The sequence below is a fragment of the Schistocerca cancellata genome, chromosome 11 (genome assembly GCF_023864275.1).
Source record: "Schistocerca cancellata isolate TAMUIC-IGC-003103 chromosome 11, iqSchCanc2.1, whole genome shotgun sequence".
NCBI lineage: Eukaryota > Metazoa > Arthropoda > Insecta > Orthoptera > Acrididae > Schistocerca > Schistocerca cancellata.
In genome coordinates, this window is record NC_064636.1 from 107,442,404 (window position 1) to 107,464,633 (window position 22,230).

Consider the following 22,230-nt stretch of genomic DNA (forward strand, 5'->3'; position numbering starts at 1 on the left):
AGCGATTGTTACACTTCGCCGAAGCAATTCGTAGTACATCATCACCCTCGCACAAGAAGCATACCGTTATCTTTTGTGGATGCACATCGGTCTTTGTATGGGGAGTTGCTGCTCTGTCTGGGCACGACTATTCCTTTCTTTTCATTATGTTAGCATGAAGCCAGCTGGGGTGGCCGAGCGGTTCTAGGCGCTACAGTCTGGAACTGTGCGACTGCTACGGTTGCAGGTTCGAATCCTGCCTCGGGAATGGATGTGTGTGATGTCCTTAGGTTAGTTAGGTTTAAGTAGTTCTAAATTCTAGGGGACTGATGACCTCAGTAGTTAAGTCCCATAGTGGTCAGAGTCATTTGAACCATTTTTTTAGCATAAATGTGTCTTTCTCTTCACCAGTAATGATACATGATGAGAATGGTCATTGTTGTTCATAAGCCAACTGATGACAATCAAGCAGAGATGCACATATGACCACCTGCTGATTTTTGTGATTCTGGCTTAGTGTGTGCACTACCTAAACACACAATTTTTGAACCTTAAGCATTGTGTACAAATGTCACACAATGGTGGAATGATCACAGTTCATCACATTTGCCAGTTCTCAAGTACACCAAAATGGATCACTGTGCATTAATGTGTTTAAAAGATCATCATTAAACCCCAAAGGTCTACTACCTGAACATGGAGAGTCACTAATGTCAAAACAACCTTCCTTAAGTGAGAAAACCATTTTCTTTCCATGTTCTGTCCAATGGCATTATTCGCATATATGCTGCAAATACTTCTGGCTGCCCCCACTGCAGTCACCTTGCATTGAACTCTTCACGTAAGAATACGCTGGATATGTTCCGATTTCTACACTTGGAACTCAGTTTTATCCACAGCTCCACTCATTATCTTCAAATCACAAAATGACAATGTGTGCCGTCAAACGTCAACAGTGAACTACAAATATAAGGGACATTCCAAAAGATACGAGCCGGAGTCGGGATTGCGCGAACGGGTGACAGGAGGGTAATATTGTGGCGCGTGTAACGAGGAGAGGTTCTGACCACAGCGTGGAAGTTCACAGCCCGTCACTAGAGGGCACGTCTGCACATCACACGACTATACAGAGCTAGCAGCAGCACGTGTATATCGTCGAATGCTGCCAGTCGCACTGCACACAGTGACACGGCGGCACCAACAGAAGAGCAGAGGGGCGTCGTTCATTTTCTGACAGCGAAAGGAGGAGGAGGAACAGACACTGATCGACGAATGTCACAAGTGTACGGTGAACACTGCACGTCCCTCGCGAGGGGCAAGGCTCGGCCCAAGTGCTCGAGGGAAGAACCGGTGTCGCTAGCCGATGATGCGCGGTCTGGAGCACCACACTGTATTACCGATTACATCATCTAGCTGGTGGATGCAATCATTCCCAGGACCACCGAGTGGAGGAGTGAAAGCCGTAGCAGCCGCGTTCGGATGGAGCATCGGAAGTGTTCACACCGTCGTGAAGAAATGACTACAGACGCGCAAAGTGTGTGCCCGACGGGTGACACACGGTCTTCGACACGAGTCACGGTGACGTCACTTCGAACCGGAAGCAAAAGACAAAGTCTCCAGTGTAAGCATCCGGGGTCACCACCACGGAAAAAAGCCGAGCCCATCCACACAAGTGCAGGAAAGGTTATGCTGACATACTTCTTTGAACAAGATGGCCCCCTTATGATTCACTTTCTGCAGCACAGGACAACAGTGAATGCACAGCTTTACTCGCAAACCCTGACCAACTTTCACCGAGCGATCAAATCAAAACGACCAGCCAATCTCACCCGTGGGGTCATTCTGCTCCACGACAATGCAAAGCCTCGTACAGCCGACACAGTCGCGGCACTCCCACACAAATTCAAACGGGAGGTCCTCGGCCACCCTCCGTACAGTCCAGACCACTCTCCCTGTGATTGCGGCATTTTTGATCCACTTAAAAAGGCTCTGAGGGGCAAACGATTCACCTCGGACAACGACATCCAGCTGCACGTACGGAACTGGTTAACATCGCTACCCCAGGAATTTTATGAGACAGCCATTCACCGCCTCGTGTCACAGTGGGAAAATTGTCTCAACAGCCAGAGAGAATATTACTACCATACAGGTACTGGTTTCTGTAATTATGCCTCTGGCTTGTTTATTTTTGAAAGCCTATTATAAAACATGACAGCCGATAAATAAAGCCATAGCAACTGGAATACCAACACGGATAACAAAAATGCTACAAACTTATGTGACAACCTAATACGTTAATTGTGCAGCTCTGTTTACGGAAAAAATGATGTTATTTTGCACATTTATCATAGCACATGAGACAGCAGAGCCAATGACAATAGTCTAGTGGGAGCACTTATAATCTGGACTGGTGACACTGGCCATAACTGATATCATGTGATAGCTCAAGTTAAAGGAAATGCAAAAATAAAACAAGAATATAAGCTGCATTCTAAAACTGAAAGCTGTCACTATAAAAAATCAAAGTACTGCTCCTTTGTCTGCATTAGTAGTAGTAGTACAGTATTCTACCTTACAGCAGGTCTTGTCACGGGTTAAGCCTCTTCCACTTTTTTCTGTCCATAGCCAGTCTTTTCATTTTTGAATATTTGCCTCCTTTGATACTGTCCAGCATTTGATATCTTCTTTTTCTTCTTCCCCTTTCCCCCGTGCCATTCCTTCTATCGCTTCCTTCAATAAACAGTCCCTCCTTAAACAATGTCCAATCCAGTTCTCTTTCTGATAACTTTCAGCGTGTTTCTTTCTTCTCCAACTCTTCTTAATACTTCTTCATTCCTTACTCGGTCCTCCCATTTCACTTTTTCCATTCTTCTCCATATCCACATCTCTAGTGCCTCCAGTCTTCTTTCATCCTCCTTCCTCAATGTCCAGGTCTCTGCACCATATAGTGCAACACTCTGGATGTAACATTTGGCAAGTCTTTTCCTCAGATCTTTGTTTAGTGTCCACAAAGTAATTTCTGTTTCCTCTTGAATCCTGCTTTTGCCATTGCAACTCTTTTCCTAATTTCTGCTGAGCAATACATATCATCCATTATTACACTTCCCAAGTAACTGAAGTTATTCACTTGCTCTATTTCATCTCCCTCTATTTTCATGCAGCGTTTCCTCACCTTTCCTCCAATTACCATGCTTTTCATTTTCTTCTTGTTAATCTTCATTCCATATTCTTCTAATTTTGTGTTTAGATCATCTAACATTTGTTCCATGTCTGTTGCACTCTCTGCCATCACAACCATGTCATCTGCAAATCTTATACACTCCACTCTCCGACCACCTACTCAAACTCCCCTCCTTCCATCAAAACTTTCACTAATAATTTCCTCCAGATATATATTGAACAGTGTTGGTGATAAATAACAAACTTGTCTTACACCTCTTCCCAGTTCCATTTCTTCACTCATCACACCACCTATTCTTACTCTTGCTCTCTGGTTCAAATATAAATTTCTAATTAGCTGTCCATCCCTCTAGTCAACTCCACATTTCCTTAGGATTTCCACCAGTTTGTCCCATCTGACACAGTCAAAAGCCTTCTCAAAATCGATGAACACAATGTACACCTACCTTTTCTTCTCCAAGTACCTCTCCCCTCTCTAGTTCCCACTCCTTGCCTGAAACCAAATTGTTCATGTCGTATTACGCAATTCAGCTTTCCATATAGCCTTCTGTTGAGTGTCCTCAGCAAGACTTTGGCTGCATGAGATATCAGGCTCACTGTTCTATGTTCCTCGCACTTTTCGCTGTTCTTTTTCTTTTCTATAGATATTAAGATACTTTCTGTAAAGTCCTCTGGCCATTTTCCTGTCATGTATATTTGATTACACAATTCGCACAACTCCTTTTTCCCTTCTTTCTCCAATGACTTTAACAGTTCCACAGGAATCTCACGAATTCCCATTGCCTTTCCATTTTTCATCTCCTTCACAGATTCTTCAATCTCACTGGTTAGTATTGCATTTCCTTTGTCTGCATTAACCAATACAGAATAGCGTTCATAGTATTCTGCCTCAGCCAGAACTTCAAGCATGGTGATGCACACTTTGAATTTCATCAGTCGGCACAAAGCTGTTCCTGAGTTGTGGAGGAGTGGAGAATATGAGTGTTACACAGGGTGAAAGTGACACCTAAATGAGATAAATACCCACGTATTTTTCTCTTAAAGGATGTCATATTTGCTGTTCACTGTAGAAAGGACTGCAATTTCAGCCTTTGGACAATTTTCAAGCAGTACTGCAGAAGCTAAAAGAATACTAAAATGAAGCACAGAGTGTATATACAGAGCTGTACAAATATGTCGTGTAGACTCTAGTACATTACAGAAATTGTGAAAAAAATATATCACTAAAATTTTACTTGAGCATGTCCGACATTAAAATTCTCCAACACATATACATGTCATCCTCAAGAATAGGCCTTTCATTGTAGAAATACAGCAACATCAAATGAGTGTTTACCCCTGTACATTGTGAAATGATGTAAATTATGTGAGATGTTGCCAATGTTAACATCCTTCACATAAATCACTACAAATCAATGTCTCGATTCGCCATTTACATGTGAACAGAGGCTGTTTTTTGCGTAAATTCTTTCACAAGTCAGACTGTCTGTGTGCTAATCAGAGAGAGTACATTCCTGTGGTGATATTGTGAGCTTACTATCTTAAAATCTTTTTATGTCCGTTGACAACACACAGGTTTCTAGGTGATTATGTGAGATGCAAGGAGACTGGATGGGAAAAATTTATTTGTAATTGAGTTGCATAAAAACACACATGTTATCTGTTCAAAAGGTCTCATGCTAACTTTGGTATCTACACAGAATATGGCAGCAGAACTCCGACACATTACTTTCTTTATGTGTACATCGCAACTTATGAAAAAACATAGACCAGGCAAAATACTCGCCCATAATACTGACAACAGTGCAGCACAATTAAACTGGACAATACACCACGACACACTACCTCATAAATACAGTGTATTTTTCTTGCCGAGCCCTAATAAAGGGAACGTAAATACATAAAAATATATGTACATATAATAATAAATTGCACAGTAATTAAAATGCTTTCAATAAAAGTGTAAGATGCCATTATACAATAATATGATGCCATGCTAAATAGTATGAATATACTAAGTGAAAAGCCTTCTTTTTTATGATGACATATACGCATGATCGAGGATTTTGAAAACTGACATGATGAAGCAAAATGTAAATGATGTATTATTTTCACCATTTTTGTAATAAACTATCTACTACACAACTTGTTTGTGCAGTTCTGTATATACACTCCCTGCTTCATTTTCGTATTATCCTACAAGGTGTACAACTTTGTTTCCCCAACACTTGAGGCTTTAATGAAACAAATTGGTTACACATGTATCATTCAAAGTACCGGGTGATCAAAAAATCAGTATAAATTTGAAAAATTAATAAACAACGGAATAATGTAGATAGAGAGGTAAAAATTGACACACATGCTTGGAATGACATGGGGTTTTATTAGAACCACCCCACACTGCTAGACACATGAAAGATCGCTTGCACTCGTCATTTGGTGATGATCGTGTGCTCAGCAGCCACTTTCGTCACGCTTGGTCTCCCTGGTCCCCAGACCTCTGTCAGTGCGATTACTGGCTTTGGGGTTACCTGAAGTCGCGAGTGTATCGTGATCGACCGACATCTCAAGGGACGCTGAATGACAACATCCGGCGCCAAAGCCTCACCGTAACTCCGGACATGCTTTACATTGCTGTTCACAACATTATTCCTCGACTACAGCTATTGCTGAGGAATGATGGTGGACATATTGAGCATTACCTGTAAAGAACATCATCTTTGCTATGTCTTACTTTGTTATGCTAATTATTGCTATTCTGATCAGATGAAGCGCCATCTGTCAGACATTTTTTTAACTTTTGTATTGTTTTGGTTCTAATAAAACCCCGTGTCATTCCAAGCACGTGTGTCAATTTGTACCCCTCTATCTACATTATTGCGTGATTTATGCAGTTTTCAAATTTATACTGACTTTTTGATCACCTGGTATTTTTCATCACTGGCCACCACTTTCTCCCATCTTTAAGGCAGTGTATGAATCCCACGTCGAAAAAATTTACCACTGCCCTACTATTGACATAAACACATCCAGGTGATAGCAGCATCACTTGGCATGTAGTTTCAGAGAGCATGCTGTCTGTGGAGAATGCGTGCGATCCACCTTACTTTGACCGAGGGCACAATGTTATGGCCCAGAAGGTTTGGGATGAGCATTTCAGAAATGTGGTGTTTTCAACACACGGCAAAACCAAGGTGAAGCCACATCCAGAGGTCGTGGGGTTGGGCAACCACCCCTCATTGCAGATGTCGGACATCGTAGGCTGGGCAGATTGGTAAAACAGGACAGGCAGCAAACAGTGGCAGAACTAACATCAGACTTTAATGCTGTGCAGAGTGTGAACACACAGTGCACTGAACTCTCCTAATGATGGGCCTCCACAGCCGACAACCCGTGCATGTGCCGATGTTAACACCGCGACACCGGCAACTGGGCCTGAAGTGTGCATGTGGCCACCGGCATTGGATGTTGGTGCACAGTGTTACATGGTCTGATGAATCCCACAAACTTCTCGATTGTGCTGATGGGAGGGTGCAAATCTGTTGCCTTCCACAGGAACAACTCCTGTACAGCGGGACAGAGGCAAACTGGCAGCGGCTCCGTTATGCTCATTCACGTGAGCATCCGTGGGTCCAGTGGAGCTTGCACAAGGTACTATGATGGCCAAGAAGTATTGTACACTGGTTGTAAACCATGTACATCACTCAATGAAACATGTTTCCTGACAGCAGTGGCATTTTTCAATGAGAGCAGCACGGAGTAGTTCAAGGGACACAGTGGAGAGGTCCAGTTGATGTGCTGGCCTCCCCCAGCTCACCTGATATGAACCCGATCAAACTCATCCGGGTTGTGATTGAACGTGACATCAGAGATCATCGGCCCCTTCCCCAGAATTTATGGGAATCAGGTGACCTTTGTGTGCAGAGGTGGTACCAGCTACCTCCAGCAAACTATGAAGACTTCATTGCTTCCATGCCATGATGCATCCCCGCTCTTATCCATGCCAAAGTGACATCTGGTTGTTAGACAGTTGCTTACGATTTTCTGGCTGATTATTATGGATATAATACATTAAGTTCACACTTGATAATGGGAATTACTTCCGAAAACGCATAGTGCAGGGAATAAATAAAGGAAATTCCTGAGTGGCAGGTGCATATGTTATTTTGTCAATGAACAAAACTGTGAAGATCAAAATTTCATGCATCAATGTCCACATCTATAACATTTTTGGTTTACTCAGCACATCAAAGCCAGACATGACTTTGAGCTTTTGACAGAATACTTGATCATCACAGTGATGCACAGGCGCTTGTGAATTCGAAAGGATGTTACTGACCGCACAGGAAAAATTTTGAAAACATTGAACATTATGGTAATCTACAAACCCACCCAGAAGATACAGGAGCATCTAAAATCAGCGAAGGATGCTCACAAACCACTGAAAAAAGCAAGAATTTATAGGATTCTGTGTAGTTGTGGGGAGGAATATGTGGGTATTACAAAAACAATGTTCAAAGAAACAACTAGAAGAGCACAGGGGCAACTGCACAAGAGGGGAGATAGACAGATCAGCTGTTTTGGAACAGGTTTTGTAGTCGTGAGACCACCACATTCATTTTGATATGACTCAAGTACTCACAGCCTCAAGTGAATACCACAAAAGGTTATACAGAGAGACCATAGAGATTGTAAAACACCCAGGAATTTCAATAGGAAGGAGGGGGGCATGAAATTAAATGATATCTGGGTTCCGGTGCTGAGGAAGACGTGTAGCAGTCTTCTCCATGGGGTAACAGCAACAGCAGAAGAGAACAGTCAACAATGGCCAGTTGCGTTCGAGTATTCAAAACGTGTGACGTCACGCCACTGCAAGGAGGCAGAAGCAAACAGAATTTTTTTGCAGTCACTAGCGAGTCAGGGTGTGAATCGGACACTCAAAGAATCTACAATCTCCCTCAAAAATGTCCTCCACAGACGGAGATGAAATATTGGATTTTAACGGGAATTCATTCGACCACAGCACTATAGCGCAGAACATTTTATTACTTGTAATACTCTGTTGTATTTATCAGCAACAATTGAGTGTCGTGGCTGCTTTCGTGGTGACCATTTACGACACACAAGCAGCTCGCAGTTGTCGGCATACGTCACCGTTACGTCGCTCCGGCATAGGTTACGGCCACGTCAACTCGGCACATCTGTCTGTGTCTCGTCAGCAGGGTAGAGGGCTCACCTCCACGTATTACTACAAATGGTCAACACGACATTATCCATAACACTTGGTCATTCCCGACACAGATGACAGACAATTTTTTTGACAGCTCCACATTTTACCCAGACTGGATGCAACGTGACTCCGAGTATGGTCTACACAGACAAAACTGCTGCTTTTACAGTCACAGACTTTCACTGACTATTTCCAAGGGCTAAAATAAAATATTAAACTGGCAAAATAATTTTTACTGTGACAGAAATCTATAGTGCCCGAGGGAGCAAAATTACAGAATTGCTGGGTAATGAGACTAACTGTTTTGTTTAAAATAAAAAGCCAGCTTACAGAGGGAAAGTACTCCTCACTCTGGATGCCACTCACTTGAAGGCGCGCAGGTAGTCTGCCACCTGGTCCGGGCTGGTCATGAGCAGCACATAGTCGAGGATGCGGCGGTTGACGATGTCGCCGAACATGGTGCGGATGATCTGGCGCAGTAGCGTCACGATGCGCCGCCGCAGCCACTGGTTGCGCTGCTTCAGGTCGAACACCTCGTCCATCAGCAGCAGCATGATGCGCAGAGGGATGTTGTCCGCCGTCTGAGGGACATGCGCACCGTTTGCACCATGGTCGTTACTAAATGTCACTTCACTTTCTCGATAAAACCGTGAGAGAGATGAGAAAATTATTTTATTACTGTGCACTTAGTTTTGACACTATCTCATTGTCTGGCAGACCTGGGCATAATCAAGGTTGCCATAAGTTTCCCCATTTTTCCCTGACTAATTTTGAGATTTCAAGGGCAAGTTAAGACGTAAGCTGAATCGAGAAAATCGCGGCCTGAGCTACACTTCATGTGATCTTTTGAACACGGCAATGTGGCACGAGCTATGCTCGGGCTCGGTCTGTAAAGTATTAAGTAATGTACATACTTCTCAGCACAACAGTTTTTTGTTTGCACAGTCACAAATTCGTTCTCACTCCAATGGTAGCAAACAAAATTTCATTTACTGCCAATGTGCACAAAGTCTTTCTGCAAAAGATTATATGTAGTACCTTTTGCTAACCATTTTGTGCTTTCAAAAATTAATCTTCATCAAATGGCTGTGGATTAAATTAAAAAAAAAAAAAAAAAAAAAAAAAACCCACACTTCAACTGAAGACGTTCTGTAAACCACAAAGTGTTAGTATGTACTGCACATTACAATAAAACATTATAAATTTAGCTGCAGTAAATGTGTTGTAATGTATTACAGTCAAAAATGTCTTCTTGAAAAGAAAAATGAGGTGTTATTCATACATATCTTGTTTTCAGACGAATGTGACGAAAGAGTAATGAGTAAAAATTTAAGTAGCAACTCAAATTTCATTTGTGGCTATGAAAAGAAGTAAAGTAAAATTTGTTCCCACATAGGAGAAAAATGATCTTAGGGAAATTTGGAATTTTGGCCTGGAAATCTTGGGAAATCTTTTAATGGAAAAAAATAGGAAATTTAATGACTGAAAAACATTGGTGTCTTCTTTTTGTTATTTCTGCAGTATACTGGGTTACATAGCAGCCCCCACCCCCACTTCAAGTTGCATGTGAGACAAATATTCACAGACTGGTCTGCCCACTCCTGCATAACTGATGATTGATAAATTCTGAAATGTATCAAACGAGCAGTAAAGTCATTCCTTGCCCGATGTTTCACTTTTACCCTGCGACCCAGTCAGCCTGAATGGAGAACTACTGATTATTATAATAATGGTCGCGTGTCTCCTCCATAACTTCGTAGCGGGACTTTGAATTTTGCCGTACTACACTCGTTCCCTCAGATATAAATTATACCGTCGCAGCGGTATGAGCGCTCGACAGCAGAGAAAATACTAAAATTGTAACTCTTTTTTTTGTTTTCTATCCGTGTTTTGTCTCTTGAGAGCCAAAGCTTATTTCAGATGTAAAAAACTTATTAGCTAGTCTTGGTCGGATCAAGACGAAAAAACTCATTGATCTGCAGACGTGTTGTGAAAGTTTGTATGAAATTTGGAGGTTGAAAGCAGCAACGTAAAATATATTGCATTCAACACCAAGATGGTTTTAGTTTGTATACATTAGTAATTCCTGGACAATGAAAATTTATTGCAAGATTTCGGAGCAGCTAAGACTTTTCACGCAGAAATGAAGTAGGATATTTTTGAAGACCTGGACGCCGCACGAAAGAAGACATGTTAACACGGTAATGGATGAACTCTTATCTACACCACTCCCCCCTGTTAATCACATTTTGTTATTCTCTGATCCTTTCAATAATTTTTGTAGGGGAAATTGGTTTGACGTTTGCTCAGAAACGCCACAAGGACCACCCCAACAATATCTTTTCCGAATCACGAAGTCCGATAACTTTTCTTTAATACGAAGTCCGATTTGCATTTCATTCTTTCCCTTTTGCACGGTCATTAACAATTTTAAAACCCCCTTTTTATTAACCATTTCTTCCCACATTTGCAAACTTTTCTTTTCTTCTCTTTTCCTTTTTTATTAACCACTACAACTTTCTATTCTATCACATTTATATTACTGAAATAAAACATTCTTGAAAATCTTGGAATCCCTGGGACTGATATCTTGCCAGTATCAATGTTGATAACAGGCAAAAATTGTCAAGATTCTTAATTATAGAATGGGTGGATTGTCTATATACATAACAAAGTTTGCACGCAACCCTCTGTGTGCGAGGCCTACTAGCACCTAACCAATTTTCTTAATGTTGCTGTATTTGATTTTTAGAATTCTTGAGAAGTTAGTTTCATTGATCACCAATACAGTTATTTCAAAATATATTTGAAGACCAGGCTTTTCAGCTGTCTCCCTAAGCAGACATTCTGGCCTTTTCTTTATTGTCTGTACGACTCCAACTATTATCATGCGATCCTCTGCAAAGCAAAACAATCTAGTGTTTCTTCCGATCTACCCAGCTTTTTGTAGTTATCAACTTTCTGCTTTTCTTCCTCTATTTTCGTGTCTCTCATAACTTTTTACAGTAGACAATTGCAAAATAGTAGTGACAAACAGTCTCAACTTTTGATACAACTTGGAAGGGTCTAGAAGCTGTTCCAACAAAATTTACCTTTAGATACTGTGTTTGTAATAGATTCTTTAGTTACTTTGGAAGTTTTCCTATCAACTGTATCTTCCTTCCTGGTTCTGAGGAGGGAGTCTCTGTCCATTGAAATCATAAGCATTCTTAAAATTGCCAAATAGAAGCACTACTTTATACTAGATGTGTTCAAAAAGTAAGGTGACTTTATATTTTCATGAAAAAATATTTATTTATTCATATAATAGCGGGAAACATTCCACGTGGAAAAAATATAAGCAGACATAAATGTCTGCTTGTGTCTGTGTATGTTCGGATGGATATGTGTGTGTGTGCGCGCGCGCACGTGTATACCTGTCCTTTTTTTCCCCCTAAGGTAAGTCTTTCCGCTCTCGGGATTGGAATGACTCCTTACCCTCTCCCTTAAAACCCACATCCTTTCGTCTTTCCCTCTCCTTCCCTCTTTCCTGATGAAGCAATGGTTTGTTGCGAAAGCTTGAATTTTGTGTGTGTGTTTGTGTTTGTGTGTCTATCGACCTGCCAGCGCTTTTTTTGGTAAGTCTCATCATCTTTGTTTTTAAATATATTTATTTATTCATCAATTTTCATGTCATCCCCTTCAAAATAACTCTCCTCAGATACAATACACTAGTCGCAATGCTTATTCCAATCCTCGAAGCTATTCTCAAAAGCACTTTTTCATACAGCCTTGAGTACTTCCAGCAATGCAGTTTTTATTTCCTCAACTATTGAAAATCTTTGTTCTTTCATAGGTCTTTTCCAATTGAATGAATCGTGATGCAAAAGCCATGAATTATTTTTCCTCAATTTTGGACTTTTTTGCGTATCATTTCTCACAAATGGCGCAAAACGTCAAGGTAATACTCCTTATTGACCGTATGACCTTGAGGCAAAACTTCATGATGCACTACGCCACAGTAATTTTGGAGGGGGTGAGGGTGGGGGGTGGCAGTGAGCACAACTTTGACATTTGATCGAACTTGGCATACTTTTCTGGTCTTGGCTCTCCAGAATGCTTCCACTGGGATGAGTGGGTTTTGGTTTCCACATCATAGCTGTAAACCCATATTTCGTCACCAGTTATGGCCCTTTTGAGCAAATCAAGATCATCATTTACATCATTCAAGAGCTCTGAGCGATGCTTATGTGATGGTTCTTCTGATCAAAATTGGGAACTTTTGGAACAAACCTCATGCCCAAAACATCCGAAAAAATTGCATGACACAAGCCGACTGATATGCCAACATCCTCCGCAACTTCTCTTACGGTAATTTGTCGATTTTCCAAAATAATTTTTTTCACAGCTTCGATGTCATCATCTGTTGCTGATGTGCTGGGGCATTCAGAGTGAGGTTCATCATTGGCATTTTCTTGGCCAGCTTGGAAGAGCTTGTACCACTTGTAAACCCCGTTGTTTTTTTTAAGACTCATCGTATGCCATTACCAACATTTCAAGCGTTTTAGAGCACTGGATTCCACTTTTCACACAAAATTTGATGCGAATTTTTTGCTCCATTTTTTTTATAGTAATCGAAAATTGCCGAGCACACTAAAACATATCCAACATTTGTATCTGTCAAATCAAACGAAGTATGCTGTACAGTTGAAACTGTGAACATATGTTTGGAACATGTTTACCCCCCCCCCCCACACCCACACACACACACACACACACACACACACACACACACACACACATTAAGTACAAAGTTAGAGACATTGATAATTGAATGTATGTTGCCCGCACAATTTGAAAAGTAACCTTACTTTCTGAACAGCCCTCGTATTTGATATTTTTGCATATCTATTTGCCTCAGGTGCGCGTGCACACACACACACACACACACACACACACACACACACACACACTTTTTTGTGAATGGCAAATTCACAGCTTTATGACAAATTCTCTAGTGCATGTTGCACTCCCAAGCATGCAACAGGAAACAGATCTGGAGCCTGAGAATCCATGGATGATAATGAAGATGCCTCAGTTTCAGTAGGTAGGCTGGAAGTATGTGCTGTTGAGCTGAGAAGGTACAGAATTCAGCAGGATCAAATTTTGTGAAATCTCTGTATATGTATGCATTAAAGATATTAAATTTCTGTACCTTTCTCATCTATAACTGAGAAAGACAGAGTGTGTGTGTGTGTGTGTGTGTGTGTGTGTGTGTGTGAGAGAGAGAGAGAGAGAGAGAGAGAGAGAGAGAGAGAGAGAGAGAGGGAGAGATAGAGGGGGAGAGAGAGGGGGAGATAGAGGGGGAGATAGAGGGGGAGATAGAGGGGGAGAGAGGGAAAGATAGAGGGAGAGGGAGAGGGAGAGAGAGAGGGAGAGGTGGGGGTGGGGGGTTGCTTTTGTTTGTGTTGTCACCTTTGTCTTCAGTCTGGAGACTGCTCTCTACACTGCTCAATCACATGCAAGTCTCTTCATCGCTGAATAACTACTACAACCTACATCTTTCTGAATCTACTTGCTGTATTCATCTCTTGGTCTCCCTCCACAACTTTTACCCCCAACACTTCCCTCCAATATTAAATTGATGACCCCTTGATGTCTCAGAGTGTGTCCTACCAACCAATCCCTTCTTTTAGTCAGGTTGTGCCACAAATTTCTTTTCTCCCCAGTTCTATTCAGTACCTCCTCATTAGCTATGTGATCTACCCATCAAACCTTCAGCATTCTTCTCTAACACCACATTTCAAGAGCTTCTGTTCTCTTCTTGTCTGAACTGTTTATCGTCCATGTTTCACTTGCACATATGGCTTCACACCAAAAGAAATACCTTCAGAAAAAGACTTCCTAATACTTAACTCCTTATCCTCTGAACTCAAGTTAACAAATTCCTCTTCTTCAGAAACACTTCCCTTGCCATTAGCAGTCCACATTTTATATCCCCCCTACCTCACCCATCAACACTTATTTTTCTGCCCAATAGCAAAGTTCATCTACTAGTTTCATGTCTTGTTTCCTGATCTAATTCCCTCAGCATCATCTGATTTATTTTGAGTCATTCCATTATCCTTGATTTGATTTTGTTTATGTTCATCTTATATCCTCCTTTCAAGACACTGTCCATTCCATTCAAATGCTCTACCAAATCCTTTGCAGTCTCTGAAACGGCAAACCTCACAGTTTTTATTTCTTCTCCCTGAACTTTAATTCCTACTCCTAATTTATCTTTAGTTTCCTTTACTGCTTCCTCAATGTACAGACTGAATAACATTTGGGACAGGCTACAACCTTGTCTCCTCCAGTGGTTTCCTTTTGCACCCGCCTATTCTTACAACTACTGTCTAGTTTCTGTAAAAGTCATAAATAACCTTTCACTGCATGTATTTTACCCCTGTTACACTCAGAAGTTCAAAGTGTGTATTCCTGTTGATACTATCAGTAGCTTCCCCCAAACCCGAAAATCTATGAATGTGATTTCTCCAAACTCCCAAAACCTATGAATGTATTCTTTACGTTTCATTAAGGTATCTTCTAAGAGAAGTCACTGCATCAGCACTGCCTTCTGTGTCCCTAAATTTCTCCAGAATCCAAACTGACCATCCCGAAGGTCGCTTCTACTAGTTTTTCCATTTTTTATAAGTAATTCACGTTGTTATTTTGCTACTTTCAATTTAAAACAACTGTATTGTGTAGTTCAACGATAACTCAAAGGGACAAAAATGTGCAAGTAGTCCCAGAAGGTGTGTTATTTATACATGGGCAACATTTTTTTATATGTTCCAGTACTTTTTTTTGTCTTCATTGGACAACATGTAATGGATGGAGTTAGTTGGCAGAGATCTCGAAGGAAGGAAGGAAGATTTTACGTCTCATCAACATCGAGGCCATAGATTGTGTCAAGGATGGAGAAGGAAATTGGCCATGCCCTTTTACAGGAACCCAGAATTTGCCTGAAGCAATTTAGGGAAACCACAGAAAACCAAAATCTGAGTGGCCAGATGCGGGTTTGAAGCGTCATTCTCCCGAATGCAAGTTCAGTGTGCTAACCATTGCGCCATCTAGCGGTAGGTCAGAGATCTTGACATTCTCACAGACCTCAGAATACTCCAATCCAACATTTTCTGGTGAAAGTAGGAGACAATGATTATAGAACAACCGAGTGGAGAAACTGAAGGCTGGTAACAGCCAGGAGTCTCGATTTTGCTCATTAAATAGCAGCAGACTGAAAAGTGCAGCATGTCTGTTTGGGATAAATGGAATTATTAATACGAGACACTAATTATTTGGTAAAGAAAACAAAAATACATATAACAATATTATGAAAAAGATGGCTGCTACACACCATATGGAGAAGATGCTGATTCGCAGATAGGCACAACAAAAAGACTGCCAGAAAGCGAGCTTTCGGCCAACAAGGCATTTGTCAGAAATTCATATATGGTGTGTGTGTGTGTGTGTGTGTGTGTGTGTGTGTGTGTGTGTGTTTGTATTTCTGACAAATGCCTTGTTGGCTGAAAGCTCGCTTTCTGACAGTCTTTTTGTAGTGCTTATCCGCGAATCAGCATTTCCGCTATGTGGTGAGTAGCGACTATCCTTTTCATAAAATTGTTACATTCCAACCAGGATCATCCATTGTTTAAAAATATATATAATTATTTGAGTGTCTGAATGGTGAAAGTGGAGCTGCTGCACTTGGTGAAGAATAGGTGAACTAGTGGGCACTGGTTCATATATATTGAGTCTAGGCTAAGTGGTGTGACATACACTCTGCCATGTACTGGCTGGTGGCTTGCCCAGCAAGTATGTAATTGTAGCTATAGATACTCTACAAAGGCTCCAGTAGGAGAATCAAATTACAGCAATTCTGTATCTCATCACTCTCATTATGTCCGTGACGTGCGCAAAACCTTTCAGAGCGACAAACATTAGAACAATTCAAAAACCTCACCTTTCCTTATGAGATGGATCATAGCCCAAGGAGAACTTGCGAGCCCACATCTAGATCTACATACACGTAGATACAGGCAGAATGTATCTTATACCACTATTAGTCAGTTAATTTCCCATTCCATTCAAAAACACAGCAACAGAAAGCTATATCCCATGGAGCCTCCTTTACACATGAAGAACACTTGTCTAAAATTCTCCCATTAAAGTTAAGTTGAACCGTTTGCCTTCCCCGTTAGAATTGTGCTTGAACTATTTTGTATTTTTTTGCAATGTTGCTCCTATATATTTAACTGACCTTATTGTGTCAAGTAGCAACCCACTAATACTGTATTTGAAGACACTGGAATTATTTTTCCTGTGCGTTTGAACCATTTTACCTTATTTTATTTTATTTACATTTAGAGCTAGCTGTCATTCATCACACTAACTAGAAATTTTGTGCAAGTCATCTTCTTTCCTCCTATAGTCAGTTGACGACAACACCTCCCTGTACGCCACAGCATAATCAGCAAACAGCAACAGATAGGTTCGCAACTTGTCAGCCATATTGTTTTTTTACGAGGGTAGTTTGAAAAGTTGTCGGAACGGAATTAAAAAAAGTACTTACATCACTGAAACATTTATTTATTTTTCAGTGTAGTCTCCTTGTAGATTAATGCACTCAGTCCATCGATGTTCCAGTGCCTCGATCACATCTCGAAAATGAGTTTCATCCAGGCCTGTAAAAATAGTTGAAACTCTGGCTATCAATTCTTTGTTTTAAGTAAACCTCTGTCCACCAAGAAAATTTTTCAGTTTTGGGAAGAGGTGGAAGTCTGATGGAGCCATATCAGGTGAATAAGGCAGATGTGGCAACAATTCGTACCTTAGTTAGTGTAATTTCGCCATGGCGATGGCACGTGTGTGTCGGTGCACATTATCTCGATGGAAGATGACTTTCTTCCTTGCTACTAAACCTGGCCTTTTTCCCCATATCTTTTGTTGCAATTTGTCCAGGAAGTTAGCACAGAATTCTCCAGTAATTGTTTGCACCAGTGGGGAGATAACCACAAACAGAATCCGCTTCATATCCCAGAATGCTGATGCCACGATCTTTCCCGCCGGAGGAATTGTCTTTGCTTTATTTGGTGGCGGAGAATCAGCATGCCTCCACTGCTTTGATTGTTGTTTTGTCTCTGGAGTATAGTAGTGCACTGAATTTTCATCTGTGGTCACAAACAGGTACAAAAAATCTTGTTCGTTTCTCCTAAAACGAGCCAAACATTGTTCCAATATGTCAATTCTTGTGCGTTTCTGATCCAGCATCACGAGTCGTGGTACCCATCTTGTAGATAATTCTTCAATTACAATGTGATATACCGTTTCAGATGACATCTGGCACGTGTGATCAATTTCACGCACTTCCAATCGGCGATCCTCTGTGATCATTTTGTGCACTTTTGCAGTGATTTCTGGATTAGTCACACATCTTGGCCAGCCACTGTGCAGATCACCATCTAAGCTTGCCTGACCAAATTTAAATTCATTTGTCCACTTGGCAACAGTTGAATACGAAGGAGCAGAGTCCCCCAGTGTATTCTGGAAATCGGCACAAATGTACTTTGCTTTCATACCTCTCTTTACGAAGTACTTAATCACTGCTCAAATCTCGATTTTTTCCATCTCCACAAATCACTACGTGGGAACAACAACAGAGCAACATCACCGCCACAGCTCTCTCCAAGAGCACTGACGTGGCACGTGTTAACAGGCACCAGTACAACGAGTATCACATGTACAACTTGTTGCACTAGCACCAACCTCTTGTGGAGATTCTGAGAACTTTTCAAAGAACCCTCATACATAGTGTGGTCTGAAACAGTCTGAAAAGCTTGTAAGGATGTTGCAGTGCAGGTTGTGTTGAGAGATAACAGTTGAGAAAAAAATATAAATAATACAGCTGCACCGTTTCAGAGTTAATTAGCATTGAAGTTAGCCAATTAGGCCACTGCACACACAAATTCGAGCAGCCCGCCCGACACAATTAATGTCAATTGTTTTCGTACCATTGACGGTAGTGGACGAGACTTGTCAGCCTTTGCCTCGGGTTCGAGTCTTACCACTGCCCCGTGTCCAATTTTTGTATCACTCTCTTGTTTGGTTTTAGGAAACCAAACAAGAAAACACTTGTGGCGACAGTGTATCCCTGGCGAGCTACTCGAATTTGCACATGCACCTCCCCAATTGGCTAATTTAAATCCTAAATTGACTCAAAAACAGCCCAAAGTATGGAATATTTTTCTTAACAATTATTCCTCAGCACAGCCTACCCTGCAGCACACTTACTATCTGTTTCTGACTTTCCCGTACAGAGAATTACAGCAGTCCCACCCTGCCTGTACGAACTGACCTCAGAATCCAAGTGACAGGTGTCACCAGGGCCAATGTGAGCCACAACTGGCAGACGACTGCACCCTGCACGCTCGATAGCCGCAGGCTCCTCCACATCTCGGATGAGGCCGACTGGCAGACCTACTGAGTGCACACTAGCTTTCTCTGCACCCTCCGAACACTACCTTCCTGAGGGGCTCCATAAAGTGAAACACTGAAGCTTCCAATAACTGTCAAACCCCTACCTGCGTGTGCCTGCTCGGACCGTGAAGAAGGAATGGCCACCCATTCACTCACACGGGTAAACACCCAACGTTCGTACTGTCTCTCCACTTCGAATGATGCAAAAACATTACCACCTGCCATTCACACTGCAGTGAGGGTGAATTTACCGTATCGGGTTCGTCAGAATGTCCCTCGGCAGAAGAGCCCTCGGGTGAAACGAGCGTCACCTCGGGTGCCCCGGGTGACGCACCAGTTTCTGTGCCACTGCTACACCCTGAGGTAGGAGCGTCGTGGCCAAAAGCTGTTCACAAACTGCAGGCAGTTTCTCTCGCATCCGTACACAGTGTGCACACATCCTTTCAGTCCAAGTACGACTTACTTCTCAACTGACTACAAGTGCACAGAAAGAAACGTAAACACACAACTTACTACTCTCCTGACGTATGGCCACCATAGGCTGATACCTCACCGAGCTGCAAAGCTGGCCGTTCCAAAGAAATGACAACTGTGCTACCGACTGCACAAATCTACCTTAGAGTTATTACATCACGAAATTATACTTCCTAAATACTATGTTCAGGGCAACGGCCTTGCCGCAGTGGATACACCGGTTCCCGTGAGATCACCGAAGTTAAGTGCTGTCGGGCGTGGTTGGCACTCGGACGGGTGACCATCCGGGCCGCCATGCGCTGTTGCCATTTCTCGGGGTGCACTCAGCCTCGTGATGCCAATTGAGGAGCTACTCGACCAAATACCATCTTACTACCGGGCGAGCGGTGTGCTGACCCCACGCCCCTCCTATCCGCATCCTCCTCTGAGGATGACCCGGCGGTCGGATAGTCCCAGTAGGCCACTCGTGGCCTGAAGAAAGAGTGCTTAAATACTATGTTTGTGCATACGTTTATGGTATTTTCCACAAGTTTAATAAACACGACACAACATGACACGTACACATAACAGAGATTGTTGTCATCAATAATATATTCTCCTTCACTATTTACAACTGTCTGCCGATGATGGGGGTGACTTTTTGACTCCGCGACTGTGAAAATCGTGTGGTTTTGAGGCAAGGAACTTGTAGAGCCACGATTGGAGCGCATTTTCATCTGGAAAGGAAGTTCTTTGGAAGTTATTCAATGGAGAGCAGAAAAGACATAAAACTGGGGGCACAAAATTGTGTGAATAAGATGGGTGTGGAATGACTTCCCAACATTAGGAAAGCAATTCATGGAACACCACATCATCACTGTTGTATCAGATGCATAACATTATCTTTTGTAGGTGTGTACAGGTCTTTGTATGGGAAGTAGCTACTTACTTTTCCTCACATTAGCATAAAGATACCATTTGTCATACCAGTAATGAGACAGGATTGAAATGGTCAGTGTTGTTCACAAGCCAATTGATAACGAGCAAGCAGCGATGGATATATGCCCTCTTGGTTAGTTTTATGATCTCGGCTTACAGCATGAGGTACCCGCACACACGATTTTTGAACCTTCCCCATTGCAAGCAAATGTTGCACAATGGTGGAATGATCACAGTTATTACATTTGCCAGTTCTCAAGTACACTGATGTCGATCGTTGCAGATAAATGTATTCAAACGATCTTCACCAAAGCCCTAAGGTTTTCCTTACGGTGGAGAGTCACTAACGCCAAAACCACCCTCCTTAAAACGAGGAAACCGCTTTCTTGCCAAACTCTGTCCAGTGGCATTATCCCCGTACATGGCACGAAAGTTTCTGACTGCCTTCACTGCTGTCACCCCTCCATAGAACGCAAACAGAACAATAGTTCAGACATATTCCAATTCCTCTGCTTGGTACTTGTTTTTGAGATTCCCCAGCTCCACTCACTATCTCCAAAAGACAAAATGACAATATGTAAACTCAAGCAGGAACAAAGAACTACAAATAAAAAATGACAATAAATAAACGCATAGCAACCGGAATACCAACATGCAAAACAAAATCTATTAAAACTTATGCACCAACTTTATTCAAATACAGGAATGTAATTTAAGAATCAAACTAAGAAAGACAGAAGTATAAAAAGCTAAATATATAACTTTCTGGTCTGCTGCCTATGCAGTATTGTCTCCACTGAGCAACTGTATGCACAAGTTTCCGTCATTGTTTTTAGTACCTGATGGGAATTCATTTAGTGAAAGAGAAATGACATCTGAGGTTCCCCAAGGAAGTTTTACATGCCCTCTGCTCTTCTTAATCTACATAAAGAATTAGGAATATATCTAAAAAGAAAGATGATGAGACTTACCAAACAAAAGCGCTGGCAGGTCGATAGACACACAAACAAACACAAACATACACACAAAATTCTAGCTTTCGCAACCAACGGTTTTGTGTGTGCGAAAGCTAGAATTTTGTGTGTATGTTTGTGTTTGTTTGTGTGTCTATCGACCTGCCAGCGCTTTTGTTTGGTAAGTCTCATCATCTTTCTTTTTAGATATATTTTTTCCACGTGGAATGTTTCCCTCTATTATATTCGTATCATAAAGAATTAGGAATCCATATGAGTACTGCTCTCAGATATTTTGCAGTTTTTGTGGCACTCTTACCATCTACAAAAGTGATCAGAATATTTAAACAAACTGCAAAATGATGTAGACAAGTTATTGTATGACATGAAAAGTGCTAATTGATCCAAAAAATACACAGCAACTTCCTCCACACAAGTACCAAACATTCTGTTAAATTTAAGTTACACAGTAAATAACACAAATTTAGACATTGTGCTTTCACCTAAGTACCTAGGGAGTACAATAAACGAACACCTCACACTGGAACTATCATATGGAAAACATGGGGAAGGTGAACCAAATACAGTGTTTTATTGGCACAAAACTTAAAAGATGCAATAAATCCAGTAAAGATACTGGCTACGTGACAATTGTCTGCCCTCTAGTGCATTATAGCTGCACGGTACAGTATTCTTGCCAGATAGTACTGACAGAGGACATCAAAAAAATTTAAAGAAGGGCAGCACATATTGAAGTACTGCAAAATTGGTGAGAGAGAGTCAGATACAATAAGCGAGATGCGTCGGGTTGTCAGACTCCGCGACGAGATCTTTTCACGAAGTTTCAATAATTTGTCGACTTGCACCTACATTAGGAGAAATGACAACTACAATAAAATAAATCACAGCACACAGAAAAATTTAAGTTTTCTTGTTTCCCACTTCAGAGTGGCACGGTAAGAAGAATAATCTATAGTCAGTTTTACGAACCCCGTCCCA

General features: G+C 41.6%; 1 protein-coding gene and 1 pseudogene across 5 annotated transcripts in view; one reads left to right on the forward strand and one right to left on the reverse strand.

Moving 5' to 3' along the window:
• LOC126108581 (sorting nexin-13-like) overlaps window positions 1-22,230 on the reverse strand; it is a 417,686-nt gene that overhangs the window by 59,711 nt on the left and 335,745 nt on the right. For all 5 annotated transcript variants that reach the window (XM_049913874.1, XM_049913875.1, XM_049913873.1 and 2 more), the window contains one exon: window positions 8,756-8,970. In XM_049913874.1, coding sequence (XP_049769831.1) covers window positions 8,756-8,970 — 215 coding nt within the window. The remainder of the gene's footprint in view (window positions 1-8,755; window positions 8,971-22,230) is intronic.
• LOC126109090 (5S ribosomal RNA) lies at window positions 19,551-19,668 on the forward strand (annotated as a pseudogene).